The 20,585-nt window shown below is 39.6% G+C and overlaps 1 protein-coding gene across 1 annotated transcript in view; it reads left to right on the top strand.

Moving 5' to 3' along the window:
- Window positions 1-496: 496 nt before the first annotated feature.
- The window catches only part of ITGA4 (integrin subunit alpha 4), an 88,532-nt gene continuing 68,443 nt past the window's right edge, over window positions 497-20,585 (top strand). The window contains exons 1-3 of the mRNA XM_056110224.1: window positions 497-730; window positions 1,121-1,242; window positions 20,445-20,551. Of these exons, the coding sequence (XP_055966199.1) occupies window positions 534-730; window positions 1,121-1,242; window positions 20,445-20,551 (426 nt within the window). The 5' untranslated portion in view covers window positions 497-533. The remainder of the gene's footprint in view (window positions 731-1,120; window positions 1,243-20,444; window positions 20,552-20,585) is intronic.

Raw genomic sequence — 20,585 nt, forward strand, 5'->3', positions numbered from 1 at the left:
TGGGGGCCACTTCGCCCCGCACCCAGGCCCGGGCCAGGCGGAGCACTGCTCCAAGGTCTGTTCTTACAAAGCCAAGGGTGCCCAGATGCGTCCAGCCGCGCGGTGCGGCTCTGGACACGCGGACCGGACACGCGTCCGGTGCAGCCGAGGTCTCCCAGCGCCCCCTACAGCCGCGCGGCTGGGGAGCCGGGTGCCCGGGGCCCCAGGGGGGTGGGTGGGTGGAGGGCTGGGGCCGCGCCGTCACATCCCGCCGAGGACCCCACCCAGCGGTCGGCGCCCCTCAACCGCGGGAGCCCCGGCGTCTTCGGGGCGCAGAGCGCGGGCGTGGGGCCAGGCGGGCGCGTGCATCCAGCCGGCCGCCGCCCAGCTCGCCCCGCCCGCGGCCGCGCCCCCAGCGCGCCCCACTCCCCGCCTCCCGCCCGCCGCGCCGGCCTGTCGCGCCTCGGGGCTGGGGGCGCGCTCCCCCTGGGCGTCGCGCCCCGTCGCTTTGGGACCGCGGCCGCTGCGTGTTGAATGTTCCCGTCCGAGGACGCATGGCCAGGGAAGCGAGGCGCGGGCCGGGACCCCGAGGGGCCGCCGTCCGGGAGGCGGTGATGCTGCTGCTGTGGCTGGGGGTCCCGATCGCGCGCTCCTACAACGTGGACACGGAGAACCCGCTGCTCTACCAGGGCCCCCCGGACACCCTCTTCGGCTACTCGGTGGTGCTGCACAGCCACGGGGCGCACCGTTGGTGAGTGGGCGGACACCCCGGAGCGCTCGGCAGCCCGGGGCCTCGGTGTGCGGGGGGGGTGGGGCGGGCCCTTAGGGGTCCCCTGCCCGGCGGGAACTCGGTTGCGCCGTGAAGGGCTTTGGGAGAAGAGCCACGGGGAAGCGCGACCACCAGGCTGTGCTACTGCCGAACTTCTCTTGGCGCTGGAAGTGGCCCGCGTGCACTCTTGTCTCCGGGTTGCAAGAGCTGCGAGTTAGGGGTGTCGGGTGGGCTGCGCGGGGGAGAGCGGGTTGTGAGCTGCCCCCCCACTCCCCACCAGTCCGCCGCGCGCCTGTGAGGTCGGGGGACTGGGCGGCGGGTGGGGGGCAGCGCTTCTCACCTCTGTGCACACGTGCCCGCTTCTCGCTCCAGGCTCCTAGTGGGCGCGCCCAGGGCCAGCTGGCTGGCCAATGCTTCCGTGGTCCATCCCGGAGCGATTTACAGATGCAGGATTGGAAAGAATCCGGACCAGATCTGCGAGCAGCTCCAGCTGGGTGAGTTTGGGTCCCGGGCCGTGAGCTTGTGACCCCCCCTTCTCCCAACACACCCTAACTTCCCCACTTACGGAGGAGTCCTGGAAAAACTCTTTGTTCCTTTTCGTTTAAAGTGACTGATTTTTCACTCCTCTTTACCTTTTCTTAACACCAAAGTGCTGCCCTGTCTTTCTCTCCCTGTTGCTTATGATTTTGAGTGCAGTGCTGGGACAAAACCATGAAGTGGAGGAAAGTTACTTATACTATCTTCTCTTCACCTCTTCCTCTACCCCCAGCCATATGCACAAAGCAATTTTCAGTCTCTGCACGCAACTATAAAGACAGGATACAATTAAGAACTTTCTTTCCATTCTTGATCTTTTGGCTTAGCTAAATAAGAGACAAAGATGGAAGATTAGGAAGAGCCTTTGGGGTTGATCCCACAGCCCGAGGAGTTTCCTAAAAATGTAACAGTGCAGTTTTACTTTGGATACAGAAAGTCAAAGAACACAAGGAAAAATTGGCATTTGCTTTGTTAATACAGTTAAAATGCAGCTTTTCTTATAACTACTCGTTTTTCTTCCCCCAAAAGTTCACGTGTTGAGTGAGGCCCCGCATATACAGTCATTTCTTCATCTGAGGTTTGTGGCAACTTGAAAAATGTGTTCTGATGAGGTGATGGAGAAAGTTTCTTTCACAGAGAAAGGCACATTTTTTTCTCTCTGCAGATACAGGAATGAATAGTATTTCAGAACTATCTTGTACCAAACAGGATTTTCACTGCTGTATGTATTGCTAATCCTCCCACCCCCACTCCACCCCTAGCACCACTAGGTCACGGTTGTGGTGTTCCTACTTGCCACCTGACTCAGAGGGCTCCAGTAACTTTTCTAAAGTTTGATGAATGGAAGATGGGATCCTTGGCAAAATTTTGTTTTGTTAGAAACCAGAATCCTTCCTATTTTTTCACATGTGCATCTTCAATGTAAATAAAATTAAATCAGGAGTAACTATTCTGTTTGCTAATCTCTAAAGGGGAATAATGGTTAATAATTGGTATTTTTTCATGTTTATCATCATGAACTATGGTGAGTTCTTTTATCTTCCATCCCCCCTTACTTTCAGTAGTAGTACTTTGCTTTTTTTTTTCCAAACAGGAAAACCACTTACCTTTAATTGGAGTGAATACAAATAGAGTATGCATATAATAGAATTCTCTCTCTCTCCCTCTCCCTCTCTCTCTCTCTCTCTCTCTCTCTCTCTCAACTCAGAAAATATCCACAAAAGTTCAGGAGTTTTCTGTAGCATGTAGAAACATCTTCCTCCCCAAGAAGTAGAGTAGGAAACCATAGAACACTCACAAACCTGTCCACTTGGAAAGATTCTACAAAGCACCTATTTCAGTCCATGGAAGAGGCTTATATGAAGAATTAGGGAGTGAATTAAGGAGAGTATCAGTCTACCTTCATCAGCAAGAGGATCTTGACATGGTCTCAAGAGCTATTTAAAAAAAAAGAAGGAAAGAAAATAAATAATTTCTATTGTCCTGTCATAGTTTCCTGGATCATGACTTTATAACTACTGGTATTTAGCATTTACTTCCTGTCTGGAAGGGAATTTGAATCTATTTCTAGATGTCTGTGTTTAACTGGAAGGATCATGTCAGATTATATAAAATAATAATAACGTCTCTCAAAAATGAAGGAAGGACTACATACTTTAAATAAGGGGGTAGGGATTGACTGCAGACATAATCTCATAAGTTTGCACATGAATTAAGAGAAGATTTTTGGGGAATAAAAACAAAATAAAAGTTCTGTTGTTGTCAATCCGATTGATGAGTAAGAAACTTAGAAATGAAAAACCAAAGTGGTCATTTTAACTTTCAAATATTGGGTTGACGTATGTATGAAAGGCATAAAGGGAATTGGTAGAACACTAATCAGTCAGGCAACTGATAGAATAGTCATAGTTTTGAATAGTAATATACACCAAAGTTATTTTCACAACAAAAAGTTTTATTTAAAAAGCTTTATTATGGAGCTGGAGCAGTAGCACAGCGGGTCGGGCTTTTGCCTTGCATGCAGACGACCCGGGTTCGATTCCCAGCATCCCATATTGTCCCCTGAGCACCACCAGGAGTAATTCCTGAGTGCAGAGCCAGGAGTAACCCCTGAGAATCGCTGGGTGTGACCCCCCCCCAAAAAAAGCTTTATTATTGGCCAAACCAATATATTCTAAAGATTAGGCTGAGATTGCTCTGTCATTAGATATTCTGTTTCGTTTGGGAATGGCTTAGTTTACTAGCAAGGACCTAAAAGTCCAAGGTCTTTTCAAACATTGCTGTCTTCTATGCAATTTAAAAACTTTCCACTTGGGCCAGTCTTCATATTTTAGATTGAAGTTTGGTCAGATAGACGCTACCCTAAAAAGAGATTAGTAACCACACCCTTGCCCCTTTCTCCCTCCACCCCATTTCTACCCCGTAGATAATGCTGTGGCACACTATGGTGTTTTCACTGTAGCCATAATCAGAAGTAAGCAGCAATTACCCATTTTATCTAGTGTGTTCAGAGTATGAGATGCTGAATGATTAATATATATGCCACTTCTTTTAGTGAAATGAGCTGACTGTGGTAAAGGTGGCTTTCTTCCCGTATGCAGATGGTCTTCCTCCACTTCCCTGCCTACCTTAGACTCTCCTTTCAGTATCTTGATACTTCATTCTCCAGGAACCAAAAGAAGGTCGTCTGTTCACAAAGGTCTGAGATCAAACCCCAGTGATATTCACGTATATAGGTCCTTTTCCTTTCAGAAGAATGCTGAATTATTGTTAACGTTTTTAAAAAGGAAACTTTGATCGTATATGGTTGCTGTATTAAGGCATTACAGATGATGATCACAAATAGTATAGCTAATCATAGCCTATCAATAGATAACCTGGATCCTGAGAGTTGGAAGAATTTACAATTAAGTAAGAATTATATAAAATTATGCACAGATTGTCTTTATATCATCATTCAAAAGAGAGTCCAATCCTTCATTGCTTTGAAGTTGCAATGAATAGTTTACACACGTAATCTTTTTTTTTTTTTTAGTGAGAAACCATGAGGTACAGTTGTAGATTTACAAATTTTTGTGCTTGGGTTTCGATTATACAATGATCAAGTACCCATCCATCCACCAGTGCCCATTTTCCACCACCATGGATCCCAGTATCCCTCCCACACCCATCCCCCCCATCCCACCCTGCCTCTGTGGCAGGGCATTCCCTTTTGTTCTCTCTCTTCTTTTGGGTGCTGTGGTCTGCAAGAGAGGCATTGAGTGGCAATCGTGTTCAGTCCATAGTCTACTTTCAACGTGCATCTCCCCTCCTGGGAGGATCCTCCAAACACCCTTTATTTGGTGCTCCCTTCTCTATCTGAGCTGTCCTTTCCCCTAGAATGCCCGGCTGGCCTCTAAGCCATGGAGTAATCCTCCTGGTATTGATCTCGGCTATTCTTGCATATTAATCTCCTATTTTGTTACTTTATGTCCCCCAGATGAATGCAGTCTTTTTATGTCTATCCCTCTCTTCCTGACTCATTTCGCTTAGCATGATACTTTCAAATTACACACATAATCTTACACTTGGGAATAAAATCTAATGTTATACAATTATATAACCTTATATAGTAGACTAAAGCCACATGTGGCTATTGAACACAAGAAATGTGACAAATTTGCATTGAAAGATGCCATAGTGTAAATTACTTCCTAAAGTTTCAATTATGAACAGTAATAAAAGAATGTCACTAATTTTTAGATATTTATTTCATGTTGAAATAAATATAAAATTAACATTGACTTCATTACTGTCACTGTTACTGTCCTCCCGTTGTTCATCAATTTTTCTGTAGCGGGCCCAGTAACGTCTCCATCGTGAGACTTTGTTGTTACTGTGCTTGGCATATCGAATACATCACGGGTAGCTTGCCAGGCTCTGCTGTGCGGGCAAGATACTCTCAGTAGCTTGCCGGATTCTCCGAGAGGGGCGGAGGAATCGAACTCAGGTCAGCCATGTTGGCTGCATACAAGGCAAACGCCCTACCCTCTGTGCTATCACTCCAGCCCATTGACTTCATATTTAAGTGATAATATTTAGATGTATTATGTTAAGTATGTTATTAAAATTATTTTTGCTTTTTCACTCCTCCTATATGACTTCTATCAAAATAAACAATTCACATTTGCCTTGTGTTATATTTCTATTAGATATATTGCATTAGAGAAACATAATGTGTTTTTGCATAAAAAAGGAGACTTTGGGCAGTATTTTCTCACTACTTATCTGTACATAAGTGAACAAAAACTGCACTTACCTTTGCCAGACCTAGTACTAATTATATTGTCACTGGACTTTAAGTGAGTGTTTGTGCCTCTTTATTTCTTACTGGAAACAAAATGGACCTCACAAATTAGTCATCATTATTCTTCTTTAGATTTCTTTCTAGAAATAATATTACTTTAGTCAGTCTCCTGGTTTTCAGTGTATAACCCATTTGGAAAGCTTAAGTTAATTAGCATTGCATTGTTAAACTAATAATTACTCTTACTTCTGTCTGATTCACAGGAATTATTAGCTTAATCATTAAAAGGCAAATTTCTCATTGATGGAACCAGATATGTTCTTGATAACTTTTCTTTTTAAATTGCAGGCTCAAAATTGTAACAGATTTATATAGTCGGATCATTATAAATTCCTAGGTTTTTCAATAATATCCCAATTGCCTTTGTAAGAATAGCTTCCACTTAATTTGGGAAATCAGCTTTTCTAAATGTATTTTATCTTTTTTGCTTTAAGTTTACTTGATCACTGAATGATATTTCTAACGACTACAACATATTTCACTTTGGCAACAGTTCTGATGACAGATATGTTAATTATTAGATTTGTAGGCCATTTATTCACCCAGTCATTGATTGAGAATGCCAAGGAGCCAAACCTGGAGACATAAATTTTTTATGGTCATACCCAAGGGAGTTTCTGTCTACAAATTAGGCTATTAAGGAAATTATCATGAAAAAAATCCAATCTAGTTAAGGAAAATCAGGTGGTATCTTCCTAAGGTTTTAATGTTCAGGTGCTGAATTAATAACGACCAGGAGGCAGCCAGGAAAAGGGGTTATAGAAGAGTATAGAAGGTGGTAGTGCATAAAGACCTTGAGGTGATTGAGGGCGTGGCAACTTTGAACTGAAAATAAAAAAGGCATGCAGTTGAAGTATGGAGTACAAGTTGATAGCTGGATGGAGAGATAGGAAGGGATGATTTTTCCAACTTTATAAGTTCTCTGTGGGAGGATATATTTCTCTTTATGTATTTAAACTGGATGTCGAGGAGCAACAGTCCAGCGTTTGTGATTTAGACAGATAGTTTTGTTGCAATGCTAACAATGCTATAGAAGAAATGGGGCAAGATTAAAGGTTGTAAGAGAAGGGCCAGAAGGTATGGCATTTGTCTTGCACATGACTCAACCTGGGTTCAATCCCTGTTATCCCGTATGAACCCTGACACAGTCAGGAGTAATTCCTGAGTGCAGAGCCAGGAATAAATCCTGAACATTGCCAAGTGTGGCCCCAAAACTTAAAGTAAACAGCGAACAAAAAAGTAGAAAATTTTGGAAAATATTGTCATAATTTAGGTCATTATATATGAAAGGAGCCTGTATAAAGAAAATGGCACTAGGGATGGAGAAAATAGCAGTAGAAATAGAGATTCTATACCTATTTAAAGGATCGATCAAAAGAGATCTTGGCCATTGTTGAATGAGAGATGAAATAGGTTTCAGTGATGTTATTGAAGATGCTGACGCAGTTTGTTGGAGAAATGATGATACTCTTGTCCTGTGAGATATGAAAGTAGAAATCTAACAACTCATTGGTTCTAGGTCAGGTGTCCTGAGTATGGTTCTCTACTTAGTAGTCCAGAATTAAGGATTGATAACCAGAGCTAGGGAGATGAATAAATTTAACCTGGGAACTCTTGAGGCTGAATAGAACAGAGAATCCAGGATAAATCCCAGAAGGGATTTTATTTTTACCAGTTTTAGAAGTGTCACCAACAGTGTGGATCTATGCTGGCTGCAAATTCTATTAACTTGCAGAGATTTAATAACAACACTGCTGGCTGTTAGATCCTCCACTGAAAATTGCTGGGAGTTGAGCAGTATTGGACTTTCTCAAAGGTCCCCAATAATTCCAACATGTATTCATGGTTGAGAAGCACTGGAGGAGAAGGAGAGAAGTGCAGTGGTTTGGGGATACTAAGGAGAAGTAAAAGGGTAGTTGTGAGAAGTGGTAATTGTAACATAATAAAAGTCAAAGGACTTAGATATTTTGAGATGAATTAAAAACTGATTAAAACTGGTAAGAAATTAAGCAAGGAAATGAATTTAGGAGGACTCAGGAGGATTTACTGGATGTGTGGATTGAAAAGAATGAGTTTACTAGTTACCTTGCTGAACCAGTTTTAATGGTGAAGGCCAGACCACAGAGGATTCAAAAGAGTGAGAAAATCAAGTTTCAGCAAGTCTTTTAATGGACTTCATTCTTCATATATTAAATATTGTTGACTTATGCCAGAAACTGGCAAAATAGAAAGTTGAACTGGCAAAACTGAAGCATTACAGAAATTAAGTTTCTATGATATGGGACAGAAGTGGAAGTGAGCAGTGGAGGCAGTTATAATTAGTTTTGATGAACACATTGTAAAAAAAATGAATGCACATAAGATGAGTGAATATATTTTTTTAGATTTGGGCAGGATCTTCTAGGATCTGCACAACCTAGCATCATGCCACCAGGAGGTCAAGATCAGTCTTCCAAAACAAAGACTAAGACCTAGTCATGCCAGGAAATTTGAACCAGTGTAAAAAGTGTTTAAAACCACTGATCTAAATCATTCTTGAGAGAGAAGACTTAGAAATTATCATCCTTAAAAACTGGAAATTTTTTTAGAGGAATCTGAAAGAGGAAGAATAAAGAGGGTTACATGTTCAACAGAGAACACAGGCTTCTCCAGAGGGGAGAAAGCCCAGAACACATCTCAGTTTGAGTTGTGGGCAATACCCAAGATGATGAATGCAGATTCCTTTGCATAGTGGGTTTTATAGTGTTTTTTCCCCCAAACTTTACTCTCCTGGAACTTACTGGGTAAGTAAAAATTGTTGTTCGGAAGCTGTCAAAGGAAAACTCCTTGAACTCTTGATGGTCTTCATATTATCACAGCCCTTTTTGTTTTCTTTGGAGTTTTCTTTTCTGAAGGGAATCCCCTGTTCTCTGGTTGATTCCTCAGTTTCTGCGTGTGGGTGCTGCCTTATTATCTGAAAAGTCTAGTATTTGTATCTCAGACGGGTCCAGTCTTCTGGGTAGTTTCAGGGCTGACAAAGAGACAACTTCTTTAAGACTCTTCTCAGTTTTGTTATTTCCTAAAGAACTTCCCACCAGACCACTCCCATTCCATCTAGTTGCCTTCAACATTTCCCCCCCCCCCAACCAGATTTCAGCTTAATCTTTAAGGAGTACATTTTTGAAGGCTCATTATCCATAGCTAAATCTAAAAATAGGATCTTTTATCCTTGATCTTAGCCAAAAGGCCAAGAAGTGATTTTAAAAAATAGTATTTTTTAAAAGTATCTGAAAACATCAAATTAGGAGATGAAAATGAACTTACAGATGGCAGATGGGGTCCCATTAAGTCAGTGTGTTTGTTCTGGTGATTTTAGTTTACTCAAAGCATTAAAAAAAAGAGGCAATCTTTTTATATAAATTGTAATGAAATACTTTATAATATGTTTAATAGTAGTAAGAGTATGGACCTAGTTATCAAGTATTTTATAGAAAATTTTGTGAGAAATGAATGAAATGCATCCTTAAAGATACATTGTATAAAGAAGATTCTTGTTCATATATTTCAGATATTCCCTCTGTTTAGAAGCTCTTCTGCATTGCTTGCACCATAATGGCATTTTGTGTGTGATTGAAAGCTTTTTTTTCACTATTTATTACAGTATCGCTATTCTGTCTGAATTTTGTTATCTCTACTACAACTTATGTCACTTTGAGACTTTGGACAAAGAGATGTTCCTGGTTGTTACAGTACAGTGCTAAGGATTCATTTACTGATTTTTACATAGTTTCAAACTTTGTTATTTCCTGAATTTGGATACTGATCACCTCAAATTCAATGAAAACAAGTTTTCATTATATTTTTTCCTATTATATACTTTTATTGCATCGTGTTTCAAAGGTCTCAAAATTTGGCACTCCAGTTAGTGATGATTCTTCAAATGAATCATCAAATCCATAGGAGTAATCAAAAAAAGGAGCACTGTAGCACTTTCTTCCCGTTGTTCATCAATTTGCTCGAGTGGACCCAGTAACGTCCCCATTGTGAGAGTTGTTGTTACTCTGTTTGGCATATCGAATGCATCATGGGTAGCTTGCCAGGCTTTGCCGTGTGGGCGGGATACTCTCGGTAGTTTACCGGGCTCTCCGAGAGGGGCAGAGGAATTGAACTCGGTTTGTCCTGGTTGGACGCGTGCAAGGCAAATGCCCTACCTGCTGTGCTATTGCGCCAACCCCCCAAAAAGTAGATATAGAGAATTCTCTTATTATCAAATGTTGGAAGTTAATGCTATAATATAATAGTAGGTTGTTTTTTAAGTAGAATTAGTATAGCTCTGTAGCACTGTAGCACTGTCATCCCATTGTTCATCGAATTGCTTGAGCGGGCACCAGTAATGTCTTCATTAGTCCCTATCACATGCTAGTGTAGCCCAATGGCGTCTGCTCTCTCCAGGAACACTAAGTGAGTCTTGTTGTTACTGTTTTTGGCATATCGAATATGCCACAGGTAGCTTGCCAGGCTCTGCCGTAGAATTAGTAGAGTATTACTAATATCAATATTTGTATTCTTTCCATGGTTAACATGGAAAAGAATTGATAGCAAAAGATTTGAAAATAGGATCTGGTGTTAGTTGACATTATGCATTTGAATCCTCCTTCCTCCACATATTAGGAGTATGACCAGAGTGAATTACTTCATTTCCCCTTGTTTCTGTAATATGATAATAATAGCATCTATTTAACAGGGATACCATGAAAATGAAGTGAATCAATATATGTCTACATGCACTAAAAGTATGCTTGTTATAGAAAGCATGTAATGAATTTTCATAATGATAATAAGATAATATCCTCTCTTTATGCTTACCAAATATAGTGGTACTAAATATTTTTCCTGTATTTACTAAGAACATTTGTGTAAGTTTTCTTTAAGTATTTGAAGATGTTTGGGTGTACATTCCCTAAAGCAGCTTCGGAATCCAGAACCAAACTCACAAATAGCCTCATTTCCTAGACACATTAGGCCTAGTGATGACAGAGATGAACTCAGATTTGCAAAATTGCAACCCTGAACTTGGTACTTCTCCCTGGCTACACTTCTGTATTACACTCTGCTTGAAAATAATGAATTAAAATAATTAAAATAAAATTCATAAAATAAATTTATTTTATATAAAAATCATAACTACATATATAAAATAAAATAGAGGGATAAAAATTAACCTTTTGTTATGATTACATACATTATTTTTATGTAAATTAAGGTATGGTTATTAGCCATTATCAGATTTGGATTAGAAATCTGAGAATATGACATTAAGTGCATGGTTTTTGAGAAAAATTCTTTGAGATTGGATTCTAATTCTGATATTTAACCTGTTATTTTAACTCTTGCTGTCTGATGAACTGGAGAAAATGATCTTGGAAGTTTACTGCTTTCATATCCCATATCATTCTTAAATCATGGCTGTTTTACTTATGAAAGATCATGCTATTGCTGTTAATTTCAAATATCACTTCTATCTTTTTAGAAATATTAACATGACTATTTTATTAATGCATAAGAAAAGTTAACTTTAATTTGGTAAAGGCAAATATTTAATATTAGCAATTCTGTAGTTTAATAGCAGTAGTAGTTTATTTGTTATTTAGTGAGTAGTTTAGTTGTAGTTAGTACGTAATAATTGCTATTTAATAGTAATTTTTTTGAAAAACATACAAACTCAATGAAGGGCCCTTTGTCTTAAAGAGCTGAAGGCTGAAAGTGATAAAATCTCCCAGCATCGGGAGCTCCCTCTACTGGTCAACTCCAAAGCAACACCAGGTGGGTATGCTGAGGCGTGCAATGAAGCCTTCACTATTTATTGAGCACCTGCCAAGTGCCAGCCTAGGCACACATATTCTGTAAATTTTTTGGCCCTGCAATGGTGACCCTATAAGATTGTCATATTTAAATTAAGATACTTATATTTAATTCTATTTTTCTCTATTCTGAATTTGGGGGATGATAGAGTGGTATAATTATTTCCACACAGTGATTGTTGCTTCTCCAAATAAGGAGACCTTGAAAAATTCACTGTAGTACATAAAATAGAATGTTTATTTTTAAAAATTAATTTAAGGAAAATAAAAGTGGAAAAGTTGAAAATATTAGGACTCGACATTTGCTCTAATCAAACTTCTACTTTAAAAAGTCAGTGGCAGTAAATACTGTTTTCTGAGAATTAAAATCATTGCATGTGCTTTAGTGATCAGATATATGTATATGATCTCTGTAGCTAGAAAACTAGTGTGAAAAATCCCAGTCAAACTGGTGGAGGGATGGGTGTTGGAACACTGTATAACTGACACCTAATCATGAACAGCTTTGTAAGGATCTATCTCACAATGATTCAATAAAAATTAAATAAGTAAAAGTAAGTAAAAGTAAAGGCCCTCCCGTTGATCATCGATTTGCTGGAGCAGGCCCAGTAACGTCTCCATTGGAGACTTTGTTGTTACTGTGTCTGGCATATCAAATACGTCACTGGGAGCTTGCCAGGCTCTGCCGTGCGGGTGAGATACTCTCGGTAGCTTGCCGGGCTCTCCGAGAGGGGCGGAGGAATAAATAGATAAATGGGAGAAAAAAAGAAAATCCCAGTCAAATGTCTGTCAGGGAAGTCATACTGATGAAGAAGACAAATCAACTAGACTCAATTGCAAAAGTCCTGGAATCCGCTTTTCTACAAAGTGTTTCACTCACTTGATTAAGCAGGAATTTGAAAAAAGAATTTTGAGTTTCATCATTTCCCTTACTCCTTTTCACTGGATTGTTTCATTGATCATTTCCTTTACTCATTACATTGCCAAACTTCTGAGAACTCATCTAAATTGAGGAAAGAGGCTATATGAGTACCAAATGACATATTTTTTCCTTTACTGCTATAAAGTTGGTTGCGGATTTGTGATATTTTATACATTGTAAACTGAAAAAAAAAGGAATTTTTCCAAAGTGAAATGAACTCCAGTTCATTTTTATGTCTAATTTTGTAGAATTCTAATCTTTAGAACACTATCATGTGAAATAACAGATTATTTTATTTATGAAACTTTTAAAATTCTTTTCAATTTATCAGCCACATATATTTGGACAACTTAATTCTTTTTTAAATTTTTATTAGTGAGACACCATGAGGTACAGTTGTAGACTTACAAATATTGTGCGTGGGTTTCAATTATACAATAATCAAATACCCATCCCTCCACCAGTGTCCATTTCCCACCACCATGGATCCCAGTATCCCTCCCCCTCGCACACCCCCCCATCCCACCCTGCCTCTGTGGCATGGAATTCCCCTTTGACCTCCCTCTCCTTTTGGGTGTTGTGGTCTGCAAAAGAGGCCTTGAGTGGCAATCATGTTTGGTCTATAGTCTACTTTCAGCATGCTTCTCCCATCCTGGGAGGATCCTCTAAACACCCTCTATTTGGTGCTCCCTTCTCTATCTCAGCTGCCTCTTCCCCGAGCATGTGTGGCTGGCCTCCAAGCCATGGAGTAAAATTCCTGGTACAAATCTTCGGCCATTTTTGGGTGTTGGTCTCCTATTTTGTTACTTTATGTTCCCCAGATGAATGCAGTCTTTCTATGTCTATCCCTTTCTTTCTGACTCATTTCACTTAACATGATACTTTCCATGTAGTACCACTTGTATGTAAATTTCATAACTTCATCTTTTCTAACAGCTACATAGTACTCCATTGTGTAAACATACCAAAGTTTCTTTAACCAGTCATCTGTTCTTGGGCATTCAGGTTTTATCCAGATTCTGGCTATTGTAAAGAGTGCTGCAATGAACAAACAAGTGCAGATGTCACTTTAACTATATTTTTTTGCTTCTCTGGGCAATATTCCCAGGAGTGGTATTGCTGAATCAAATGGAAGCTGAATTGCTAATTTTTTGAGAATCGTCCATACTGTTTTCCAAAAGGGCTGAACCAGTTGGCATTCCCACCAGCAGTGAAGGAGGGTCCCTTTCTCACCACATCCGTGCCAGCACCAGTTGCTTTTATTCTTGTGAATGTGGGCCAGTCTCTGTAGTGTGAAATGATATCTTATTGTGGTTTTGATCTGCATCTCCCTGATAATTTTTGATGTGGAGAATTTTCTCATGTGCCTTTTTGCCATTCGGATTTTTTCTTTGAGAAAATTTCTGTTAATTTCATCGCCCCATTTTTTTTTTGATGGGGTTGGATGTTTTCTTCTTGTGGAGTTCAACTAGTAATTTGTATATCCTTGAAATCAACTCCTTGTCGGATGTGTATTCGGAGAATATTCGTTCCCATTCTGTAGACTGTCTTTGTATTTTGGTTACTATTTTTTTTGAGGTGCAGAAGCTTCTTAGTTTAAGATAGTCCCATTTGTCTATCTCTGTTTTCACTTGTTTGGCCGGTGGCGTGACATCTTTGAAGACACCATTAGCTTCAATGTCATGGAGGGTTGTGCAACTTTTTCTTCAGTGTACCTTATGGATTTCGGTCTGATGTTGAGGTCTTTAATCCACTTTGATCTTACTTTTGTACATGGCGATAGGCAGAGATCTGAGCCCACTTTTTTGCATGTAGCCATGTCGTTTTGCCAGCACAATTTGTTAAAGAGGCTTTCCTTGATCCACTTCACTTTTCTTGCCCCCTTATCAAAGATTAGATGAATATATGATTGCAGGGAGATGTCAGTATATTCAACCCTGTTCCACTGGTCTACAGCTCTGCCTTTGTTCCAGTACCATGCTGTTTTAATTATTACTTCTTTGAGGTATATTTTGAAGTTAGGGAGGTTGATTCCTCCCATTTTCTTTTTCCCAAGAATTGCTTTAGCATTCGTAGGGCTTATTGTTCCATATAAATTTCAGGAATGTTTGCTCCATTTCTTTGAAGAATGTCAAGGGTATCCTAATAGGGATTGCATTGAATTTGTACAGTGCTTTGGGAAGTATTGCCATTTTGACAATGTTAATTCTCCCCATCCATAAACGGGAGATATTTTTCCATTCCCTCGTGTCCTCTTTTATTTCTTGAAGTAGCATTTTGTAGTTTTCTTTGTACAGGTCCTTTACTTCCTTAGTTAAGCTGATTCCTAGGTACTTGATTTTCTGGGGCACAGTTGTGAACGGGATTGTTTTCTTCATGTCACTTTCTTCTCTTTCACTATTTGCGTATAGGAAAGCCATTGACTTTTGGGTATTGATTTTATAGCCTGCAACTTTACTATAAAAGTCTATTGTTTCTAAAAGTCTATTGTTATGGTTTTCATCATAAACGGGTGCTGGAACTTGTCAAATGCTTTCTCTGCATCTATTGGTATGATCATATGATTTTTATCTTTTCTTTTGTTGGAGTTTCTTGGTAGAGATTTTAGGGTTCTCTAAGTATAGTATCACATCATCTGCGAATAGTGAGAGCTTGATTTCTTTCATTCCTACTTGGATTCCCTTGGTATCTTTTTCTTGCCTAGTCACTATCGCAAGTACTTCCAGTACTATATTGAACAGCAGTGGAGAGAGTGGACATCCTTGTCTCATCCCTGATCTTAGGGGACGGTCCTCAGTTTTTCCCCATTGAGGATGATGCTTGCTGCAGCTTGTTGCAGATGGCTTTAACTTTATCCCCATTTTGCCATGGTTTTCATCATAAACGGGTGCTGGATCTTGTCAAATGCTTTCTCTGCATCTGTTGGTATGATCATATGATTTTTATCTTTTCTTTTGTGATATGATGGATTATGTTGATTGATTTCCGAGTGTTAAACCATCCTTGTATCCCTGAGATGAATCCCACTTGGTCATCGTGTATGATCTTTTTGATGAGTAGTTGAATTCTATTTGCTAGTATTTTTGGACAGCTTCTTTCAAAAATGAGTCTGGGAAAAGGCCCTCCCGTTGATCGTCGATTTGCTCGAGCGGGCCCAGTAACGTCTCCATTGGAGACTTTGTTGTTACTGTGTCTGGCATATCGAATACTCTCGGTAGCTTGCCGGGCTCTCCGAGAGGGGCGGAGGAATCGAACTCGGGTCGGCCATGTTGGCCGCTTGTAAGGCGAACGCCCTACCCGCTGTGCTATCGCTCCAGCCCAGAGGGGCGGAGGAGTCGAACTCGGGTCAGCCATGTTGGCTGCGTGCAAGGCAAACGCCCTGCCGCTGTGCTAGGGCGATCTAGCTGCGACATCTGTCACCCCATTGATCGCCCTGGGCTGGAGCGATAGCACTTTTTTATATTTGGGTTTATTATTATTTTCCTCTTTCTGAAAGGGAGATCAAATGCCTCAGATTGCTCTGTAACAAGATTTTATTCCACTTATTTATACCTGGGCTGGAGCGATAGCACAGCGGTAGGGCGTTTGCCTTGCACGCAGCCAACATGGCCAACCCGAGTTCGATTCCTCCGCTCCTCTCGGAGAGCCCGGCAAGCTACCGAGAGTATTCGATATGCCAGACACAGTAACAACAAAGTCTCCAATGGAGACGTTACTGGGCCCGCTCGAGCAAATCGACGATCAACGGGAGGGCCTTTTCTTTCAAAAATAGTTCTTTCATTGCAAAATTGGAGTTGGTAATACTATTAGTCATGATGATAATGTATTGATAAGTAGACAACCATCTGCTTCTGCTGTGATAATCAAATGAGTTAATGTGTATACTAACACCTCACTGACAGTAATGTTCCACATATATACATATTTATTTTATGCCAGACATATATATATATGTATTAGATGAGTCAGCTCATATATACAGCTTAAGTTTTAGTCAAAGGGTTATTATTTGTGTATATCTTTTTTTAACATCTGGGTAAATGTGTTCACCTGTGCTAAGAATTATTCTAGTTGTGAAAAATGAAAGAAAATTATCACCTCAATTTCTGGTAGCTTATTTTATGTTAAATCATGTGAAATGTTTTTTTCAGTTATGAGGCTGATTTAATTTACCCAGAGCTTAGATTAGTGATATATGAGCTCAACTGAAAGCCAGATTATAAATCTTTTCAGCATGACATTTGGGTAAAGTAAAAAGATAATCTAAGTTTTTTTCTGATTTTCTCTCGGGGAAAATCATAAGAACCTTTCTCATTGAAGATCTAATCATCATCATTTTTGACCAGATTAGAAATGCTGTAGCTCTACATGAAAATGTGCTTAACATCTGTATGTAACATTTAATATCTGCTTGAAACCAGAAGGATGGAAACATAATACTAATATGTTTTAGAAAATGAGAGTAGTTCTTTTCAAGAAATAGTACAGGACAAAAGCATTCTACATTCAATTGCTGTATAGAACACTTGTTGGAAACCCAATTGCATATGTCAACTACCTGGGAAGCTTTTCAGAAAATTCTGAAATCTATGTCTCACCCCTGATACGTCAGATATGGCCACTAGAAGTAGGCTCAGATTTTGAATGTGTTCAGAACACCTCAGGTGATCCTGAAGTCCAACCAAGGCTGAAGCCCCATGATAAAGGAGTAGACTCAGCTGCAAGCGAGATTAAGGGGAATCTCTGGAGAAGGATCTAAGTGTATGTTGACGATGCAGATGTCTTGCCTCTTCTGAACTTATTCTCCCACATTTTAGAAAAGAGGGTTGAGAAGTTCCCAGAAATGAAGAAAAGTTCCAAATGGTAGTATAAAGTTGCATACAAAGCAAGTGTTTTAACCCCTGTGCTGTGTCTCCACACCCTGAACCTTCTATTTTTAGCACATGTTCCTGTACTATATGATGAGGATACTAAAATGGTGGGGTGTTTCGTTAACCTAGAATATACTTACCTCAGTATTACTGTGGCTGTTGGGATAAGCATATTAGAAAGTAAAAAAAGATAGAGACATGAGTCTGTAGGTTTGTTCCTAGGTAAATTTTTACTTCTTATGTGGAAGAACAATTGTTTTGTGATTTTTTTTGGTAAGGATCTTTTTATAAACCTATACATTCAAATCTATGTATATATGTTTGGGATTTTGAATTGTTTTTTACTTATTACCTGGGGATTAAACTGGATCAGCTGCATGCAAGGCAAGCACCTTAATCTCTGCACTGTTTCCAAACCCTGAACCTTCTATTTTCAGCACACATTTCTGCACTGCATGATGAAGGTACTATAATGGTTAACAAGATTCTGTACTGGCCAAGATAAATTAGTCCTTATCTTTGAATCATTGGAAATAAACAGGATAGTTCAAATAAATGTAATTTTATTAATCAGTGTTTATCAGAGAATCAGAATCAACTGGATAGATAGATAAATACTGGGTATAATCTTTATGAGAGTGTCCACTAAATAAACATTTTGTTTGTTTTGGGACCACAGCCCCTGCAGTACTCTGAGTTTATTCCTGGCTCTGCACTCAGTGGTCATTCCTGAGAGATTCCAGGGACTCTATGGGGTGTAGGGCATTGAATCTGGGTTGACCACATGTAAGCAAGCACCTTACTTGCTCTACTTCACTCGAGCCTCAATAAACCACATTTTAACAAAAATAATTTGTTATTTGTGACCACTGTCCTCATCTCTAATTTTCCTCCTATTAAATTATCTTAGTTAATTAATAACTAATTTTAGAAACACTGGTATTTTCAAAGAAAATATTTTATTTGAAATATCTATGGTGATAAACAGTAGGAAATTTAACTTCAAGTAGAGTAACTCAACATTTATCATCCTTTTTGGCAGTTTTTTTAAGTAGGAATCTCATTAAAAAGTTGAACTGAAAGTTTCATCATGATTAAAAATTTAAAATATCTACCTGTTACTTCACTTCCCTTTTATACTGTTGGTGTCATGCAGCCTCTATAATAAACACCATGCATTAGGTCTTAACCCACCTAACACACAATTGTCTCTTTTTGTCTCTCTCTCTCCCTCTCATGTCCTCTCCCTGCCGTCCTATTTTTCCACTTTATCACTTTCAACATAGAGATCTTATGTTTCTACTTAAACCATCCTTCACCAAGATTTAGGCGACAGCAACATTCCCTTCTCATTTCAAGTAGGTGATCATATTAATCAACCTGAGCATTAATTTTTCTAGGTCTGTGCTTAGTATTCTTCCTTCAGTCTCATGCTTTAGGCATCACTGCCACCAGCAATCAGTCATTAGTCTGCATTAACATTGCCAGAAAGATATTAGGCTGTTCTGTTGTATCAGTGTTCCAGATCTGAGAGTCACCTGGGGTAATCAGGAGCTCACCAGACCTAATGAATCAGAGCCTTCAGAGAGGAGTTATCTAGTTCAACTGCATTGTGGGCTTGGGTTTTGGTCCTTTGTCTATACCAGCATCCTTTAATCTTTTTGCGCCTGCAGACCGGCGTACATACATACAAATCTGCAAACTTTCAGTAGTAACCAGGGTTGAAGAGGAGTGGTTTTTCAGCCTTTCTACACCAACAGACTTGTTGGGTCTGTGGACTGGTGGTTGGAGACCAAATAGCTTGTCTATGCAAATAGCTGGTTACAGTTCATAAAATCTGTCCCCACAAGGAGATTTGGGGTGAACAAATTTCATTTTCAAAATAGTAGCCTTATTTACGTAGGTATTTTGAGTTTACCAAAGCAGATTTATTTTGAGGTCAAGGCTACGGGAAAAGACGAAATGACTCATGGGTGACAAAATGATCACAAGACAGAGACCAGTGCTCCAAAAAATTCAAAAACAAAACAAAACAAAAGTCCAAGTTCCATGTTATTATCCATTTATACTGATATTTACCTGTCCTTAGAATTAAGCTTAGGTGAACTATAACTGTCACATCGTAATTGAACAGAGTATAAATGAAGTTATCAAAGGAATCTGGTATAATACAACATTCTCCCCACCAATCATTTATTTGTTTGAACTTACTTCAATAGAATACCAACTATAAAGCAAAGGCAAAAGATCACAAAGATTCTATTTTCTTGTATAGTTCACAAGTACTATATTACTTGAGTTACGTTTACGTTTGGCCTTCTGGCAATTCATGCCTTGCCTGAGTGCCCACTGGGAGTTTTCTTTTTCTTTTCTTCTTCTCTTTTCTTTTCTTTTCTTTTCTTTTCTTTTCTTTTCTTTTCTTTTCTTTTCTTTTCTTTTCCTTTCCTTTCCTTTCTGTTCTTTTCTTTTCTTCTCTCTCTCTCTCTCTCTCTCTCTCTCTCTCTCTCTCTCTCTCTCTCTCTCTTTATTTTTACAATGAAGACATTTGTCTTTACAAGTCTTTCCTGTGTTGAAAATATGAGTATAGTCACAAAATGTAAACCAAACTGTCAGTTTGTTTTAAATGCTACAACTATTAGTATGCTAATTGTAACAGACCACTTTACACATTCTGGCCTTGCTTTGCTGCTCCAATAAACTGACTTACGTGCTAAAGACTGTGTTATAGTATTTTTATTCTTAATGTCTCATTCAAAAATATGTTTTTAAAATGCTGTGAAAATGTTGATTACAATGCTAGATAAATGATCAAAACAAAAGTTTCATAGATTTTGTTCTCTCTTGGTTGATTTCATTGAATTTGCTCTCTCTTCCCTTCCCTGGTCCCGTTACTCAACTGTCTTCTATACTGAGGTCATTTCTTCCTGGTGATACTTGTTGAAAATCAGTTGTACAAACAAAAATCATCTGTGAGGAGAATCATTGTGTTCTCACAGAGTAACTCAATTACCCCCACTATGTGCACTGAATAAATGATGATAGGAAGCAGAGAAGGGGCGATACCACTCATGGCAGTGAGACGGAGCATTGGAAATGAGCTCTGCATATATTGTCTATACTTTTGCCCAGGTAATGCTGTTTTCAAGATAACTGACGAATTACTTACTTTCCAATGCTGCAGGTAGCCCTCATGGAGAACCTTGTGGAAAGACTTGTGTGGAAGAAAGAGACAATCAGTGGTTAGGAGTCACACTTTCCAGGCAGCCAGGAGAAAATGGATCCATAGTGGTAGGTTATTGGCAATGCTTCATTGGCTTCATGA

This window comes from Sorex fumeus, unplaced genomic scaffold (genome assembly GCF_029834395.1).
Source record: "Sorex fumeus unplaced genomic scaffold, SorFum_2.1 ptg000009l, whole genome shotgun sequence".
NCBI lineage: Eukaryota > Metazoa > Chordata > Mammalia > Eulipotyphla > Soricidae > Sorex > Sorex fumeus.